Source organism: Orycteropus afer, unplaced genomic scaffold (genome assembly GCF_000298275.1).
Source record: "Orycteropus afer afer isolate SDZICR_OR568_19922 unplaced genomic scaffold, OryAfe1.0 scaffold00371, whole genome shotgun sequence".
Taxonomy (NCBI): Eukaryota; Metazoa; Chordata; class Mammalia; order Tubulidentata; family Orycteropodidae; genus Orycteropus; species Orycteropus afer.
In genome coordinates, this window is record NW_006921958.1 from 362,486 (window position 1) to 368,445 (window position 5,960).

Consider the following 5,960-nt stretch of genomic DNA (forward strand, 5'->3'; position numbering starts at 1 on the left):
TAATAAAATAATAATAATAATAATAATAAACTAGTAGCTGCAGCACTTCCAACACCCTTTGTGCCTGGAGCCTCCTGTCTTTGGACTCACTCACTCCCGCAATCAGTATAGCGGTTCTTTACGTCACCCAAGGCCCCATGACCCAGCACCCTTTCCTGCCCCCGGGAGACCTTCTCCCTTACAGGACTTTCCTGCAGTGTTAGCTCCACCCCTTCAGGTCCTTCTGCCCGTGACTGGCTGCTCCCCCTTCCTCCTTGTTCCCATTCTGCAATGGCCTCCATCCCCTCGGCTCAGGGATGGAGGATCCAGTCTCCTTCCCATTCAGGCCCTTCTGACTGGACACCAGACTCTGTACACTGTTCCCTTGGGGGCTCTTCCTCGGCCTTGTAGAGGGTTACCCCTTCCCCCCTTAGGGCTGCACTCTCCACATATTTCTGTCCAGAATGAGGGTGGAGAGGAGGAGGACCCCCCTCCAAAGCCCTGGATACTGTGGCAGTCCCTGCCCAGCACTGAGCTGGGAGCACCATCCTGGGGCTGGCTCCACCACCCCCTGCTGGAGCTGGTTCCCACTGGCCCCTACAGCACGAAGTGGGACTGACTGTTGAGGAGCCCACCCCGTGGTCATCCTCAGTGAAGGGCTGTGTGTGGATCCAAATTCACAGCTGATGAAACTGAGGGACAGAGGTGTGGCCACAGGCTGACCCGCCAGGCTCAGACTCAGAGGGGAGTGTAGATCCCAGAGGCCTCTGGGGCTGGGCAGGCCGGGGACTGGACACAGCCTGGGAGGACAGGGTTCTCCCAGAACCTAAGAGGCTAAGAGCGCCACTAAGGATGCCCCTAGCTGAGGGAAAGAAGCCCCCCAAACCATCTTCAGTTTGCACCTCCCAAAATAAGCCACTTGACAACCACTTTCACAATCAACTTTTTATCAAGTTCTAGAAACCCAGGTCCATTCTGAGTACACTCATGTAAAACAGTACTATCAAAAATAATGACATCAAACACGCAAACTACTTACAAATATACAAGGGCCTCTGCACCAGTTACATAGGCCACTTCCTGGCTGGGTTTTGATAGGCAGTACCGAGAAGAGGGGGACAAACCCAGCAGTGCCAGCTCCAAAGCCCCCCGGCACACTCAGGGGCATAAAGCACCCCCTCCTGGGCTGAGAGGGAGCTTTCTGGCCCAGGGAGGAGCCTGACCTTGGGGGACCCCCCCAGTGCTGTGCACCACCTGATGGGCCCCTGAGGGCAGGGGAGGGATGGAGGTTGGGCTGGGCAGAACAACGGCCCCAGAGATGCCCAAGTCCTATTTTCCAGAACCTGTAGGAAAGTTAGAGTTCATGGCAAGGGGGGGATTCAAGTTGCTGATCAGGTGACCAGGGAGCAATAGTTAAGCACCCAGCGGCTTCCTGAAAGGTCAGCTATTCAAACCCACCACCGACTCCATGGGAAAAAATACCTGGCAATCTGCTCCCATAAAGTTTGCAGCCTAGGAAACTCTATGGGGCTGTTCCACTGTGTCCCATAGGGTTGCTATGACTTGGAAACAACAATCAGGTGACCTTAAAATGGAGAGGTGATCTTGGGTTGTCCAGGAGGAGCCAACGTAATCACAAGGACGCTTAACAGTGGAAGAGGGGGCCAGAGAAACGGCAGCGGGAGGACTGGGCCCACTGCTGCCTTCGAAGATGGATCAGTCCTGGAGACAAGGAACGCAGTGGCCTTTGGAAGCTGCAAAAGGCATGGAGATGGATTTTCTTCTTGAGCCTCCAGAAGAGACACAGCCCTGCTGACACCTGGATTCCAGTCCAGTGGGACCATTTCAGACTTCGGACCTCCAAACCGTAAGAACTCTTCTGTTAATGACTACTCAGCTTGTAGTCATTTGCTATAGCAGCGAGAGAAAACTAAAACAGCCTCTGAGGAGTCAGAGGGCAAGTCTGCCATCCCCCGGCCCAGGCCACAGTCACACTTCAGGAGGGGTGACTTCCGGTCACAGGGTCTGTGGAGCATCTCTGGGGCCTGTCCCTGTTTAGGGGCAGGTAATCCTGAGAACCAAGGGGGCCGTGGCCCAGGTGAGGTAGACCCTAAGGCCACCTAGGACCTCCCTTGGTCGGGGGGAGACGTGAGTGGTAGGAGGCCTGCTCAGGGCACAGCCTGACCCCAGTGGTGGTCTGGAGCAAAGTTCTGACACTGGCTCTGTCCTCAATTCCCTCTGTGACCCAACAAACCTCTTCCTCCCAAGGGCATCTAAAGATCTTTCCAGGCCCCCAGATGTGAGCTCTGCTGCCTTTCTCCTCCACTTGCACCTTCAATCCATAGACTTGCTGAGCCCGGCTCACCTTGCCTGGGCTGTAGGACACAGGATGAGACTCAGCCCCTTCCCCAGGGGACTGGCAAGGACACTTAGACCCACTCAAGAAGAGGGCCTCTATAAGGCACACCATGGGAGGTCTCCAGGATGGCAGGTGGCCACAGGGTCCCTGAGCCCTGGCCACACTCTCCAGCCTAGCTCGCTCCTTTTAAGCACACACCATGAACTACAATTAACAAAGTCTTTTCTTCAGCACTGCTTCTCGGCTTCCCACAATGGGCACTCCTGCACCACTGGACAAAAAGACCCAGGGGCCTGTCTGTTTCAGCCATCCAGGGGCCTGAGTCTTGCCCAGGGCTGGGTAAAATCAGCAGCAGAAGGATGAAGCCTGGGAGAAGCCATCAAGCCAGCGATGGTCTGGACAGGTGGCCCCAAGTGGTGTGGTACATGGCACCAAGGACACTCAAAGCAGTTGAAGCCAGACGAAAAGCTAACCAACATTTATAAGTGAAAATAGGGGGTGGGAAGACTCATGCGACCCAATGCTGACATCCAGGATGCTTCGGACGCTCCGGGCTTCACTGCTCGACAGATTCCCCTTGATGGTCAGGATGGCGCTCAGGTGGCCTTTGCTGGCAAGAAGAGCATCTGTCAGCCCAGGCTGTCATCAATACCCCTGCTCCCACCTTGTCCCAGCTTCCCCAACTCCTGGCCGCTGCCACAGGACCCTGCAGCCAGCCTACCCCTCACCACACCCCAAGCCACACTGACCCTTCCGGTCTCTAGAGCATGTCAAGCCCCAGTCCACCTCAGGCCTTTGCACTGGCTGGCCCTCCAGGAATGCTCTTCCCTAATTCTTGAGATGAGGCCCTTCTCACCTTTAGGTCTCAACTAAAATGTCATCTCCCCAATGAAGCCCATCCAGCTCCCTGTCTGAAGTCAGAGCCTCCTGTTTTGATTCACAACCTTGGTTATAACCCTCCTTATGGCTTGCAGATGAAGGTTTGCAATTGTCTGATGACCTTGCTATTGCTTACCCTCAATAATCTGTAAACTATATGAGGGATGACTGAGACCCTGCCTTCTTATACCTCGATGTGTCTCGGTGCCTAGAGCAGAGCCTAGCACCTAGCAGAGCTCACTTATTAACTGTTGGTGGGAAGGGCCAGTGGATGAATGGATAGGTGAGTGGATAGATGGATGGATGGATGGATTAGCACCTAGCAGAGCTCACTTATTAACTGTTGGTGGGAAGGGCCAGTGGATGAATGGATAGGTGAGTGGATAGATGGATGGATGGATGGATGGATGGATGGTTGGATGGATGAGTGAGCAGATGGGTGGGTAGGTGTTCCATGGGTGGGTGAATGCATGAGTATGTAGGTAAGAGGGTGGATAGATAGATGGGTGGATGAGCAAATGGGTGGGTGGGTGGATGGGTGGAATGGGTTAGTTAGGAGCCAGGCTAGGCTAAGCTGGGTCAACCCAACCCAACCCAAAGCCTGTCTGAACTTTCTCTACCGTGTCAGAAAGCCCAGCCTAGGGAGAAAAACTTTCCCTGCCTCACCAGGCTCTCAGGCAGCCTGAGGTCGAACCTCAACTCTAGAAGAAGGATCACCCCAGGGCCCAGGGCATGTGGGCCCAGGACCCCTATGCTGAGTGATGGTGCCAGCTTCAACACTGACATGCCACAACCTCTAGCAGGTCCCTGATCTCTCTGGCCTTGGTTTCCCCTTCTGAAAGGCTAAAAGCATGGGTTGTAGAGTCAGACTGCCTGGCTGGGTAATCTTGGCTCCACTGCTGACTGGCTGTACCACCTTGGCCATGCTCTGTAAGCTCTCCAGGCCGCGACTGCGACATGAAGACAGAAGCACTGGCCTCATATGGTTGTGGTGAGCATCACATGAATGAATCCCTGACAACTGTGTTGTCAGGCCCAGTGTCTGAGCTCCATGGGCCTGAAGTCCACTGATTTCAGCCCGCCAATGCTCTGACCACAGACAGTGCAGTCAGGCAGGAGCATGCTGACTTTTGAGGTCCTCTGGTAATCCCCATTCTCACCTGAAGTCGGGGTACAAGCTGGCATAAGTGGCCACCTCAATCTTGATGGCATTGGGGTCTTGCAGGCGAATGATCTCGGCCAGCTTGGGGAGGGCAGGATCCAGCCAGGTGGCACGGGAGCCCTGCAGACACAGGCCTTGTTGGTGGGAGGCTGCCCCTCTTCCCAGGGCACCAGGGCCCACAAGGGTCCCGAGAGGCTGTCCTGAGCCTGATGGGGCCCAAGAGGGCAGACGGATGGCTTACGTTCTGAGCGCAGAAGCTCTGGATGAGGTCAGCGTTGTTGAGGATGTGTCCCGCCAGGTGCTGCTGCTGCTCGGCCGACTTGAGGACCACGCGCTTCTTGCTGAGGCGGATGATGTACTCCTTCACCAGGTGCAGGTGCACAGCCTCCATGAGCTCCTGGATGGGCAAGTGGCCAGGGTAGAGTGAGCCCTGCTGACGGGGAGCTCACCACCTCCAGCCAAGCCTCATGACATCAAAACCAAGAAGGGAGTCCAGAGCGAAGGAGCACTTGTCTGTGTGCACATGTGTGTTCAACATGATCACATGGATGGCAGGGCTGGCCTTGCATGCCCAGCCACCAGGCCAGCATGTACACGGCATGGGCTCAGTGTCTATGCGTGCATATGGTAAGTGTGAATATCACGGCTGCCCTGTCCACCCAGCCACCAGCCCAGCATGTACGTGTGCATGGGCTCAGTGTCTATGCGTGCATGTGATAGTGTGAATGTCACGGTTGGCCCTGTCCACCCAGCCACCAGCCCAGCATATACATGTGCATGGGCTCATGCATATATGTGTGTGATTGCATGGGCGTCAGGGCTGTCCTCACCCATCCAACCATCAGCCCACCACATATGTGTGCATGGGCTCATGTGAGTATGTGTGTGATTGCGTGGACATCATGGCTGGCCCCGTCCACCCAGCCTCAAGCCCAGTGCATATATGCACCTGGGCTCATGTGTGTCTGCATGTGTGTGATCGTGTGGATGTCAGAGCTGACCCTGTCCGTCAGCCATCAGGCGGGGCCCCTCACCTCCCGGAAGCAGTCTTGTAGTTCTGAGAACTCAGGCAGCCTCTGGTCCACAGCGGCAAGGATGTCCTCCAGGATCTCTGTAGGGGCGGCCCAGCGGGTCTGCGTGAACCTTTTGAACAGTGGCTGCAGCAAGAAAGGCAGGACGTCTGGCCACCCGGAGACATACACACACACACTCACATACACAGACACACACCCTAATCCCTTGCTCAGAAACATGGGTGGGGAGACTCCAGGACTCCCAGGGGATCCAGGGAGGACTCAAATCCCTGTTTCCAGACAGAAGTGGAGACAGGCTCTGTACCCTTCTCCAAGGTCCCCAGTTGTGGCGTAGGGGCCTTTTCCAACATCCCTCTTACGTAAATAAATTCCTGGATAAACAAAAACAGACTTAGGAGTGAATCTCATGCTTAACCTGGGACTGCCTATAAATTCCTGAATAAACAAAGCCATGTGCTTGGCTGGGCCTGTGAAGGCCACTGCCAAGTCATCCAGGGTCACAGCTTGGGCCTCGACCACACACTGGCCACAGACCGGGTGTCAGGCT

At 55.4% G+C, this 5,960-nt stretch overlaps 1 protein-coding gene across 1 annotated transcript in view; it reads right to left on the bottom strand.

The window, feature by feature from the left end:
- Positions 1-2,806: 2,806 nt before the first annotated feature.
- Positions 2,807-5,960, bottom strand: part of TNFAIP2 (TNF alpha induced protein 2) — a 12,657-nt gene continuing 9,503 nt past the window's right edge. Inside the window, exons 2-5 of the mRNA XM_007953122.1 lie at positions 5,414-5,536; positions 4,621-4,776; positions 4,378-4,499; positions 2,807-2,948 (exon numbers count right to left, since the gene is read on the bottom strand). Coding sequence (XP_007951313.1) covers positions 2,807-2,948; positions 4,378-4,499; positions 4,621-4,776; positions 5,414-5,536 — 543 coding nt within the window. The remainder of the gene's footprint in view (positions 2,949-4,377; positions 4,500-4,620; positions 4,777-5,413; positions 5,537-5,960) is intronic.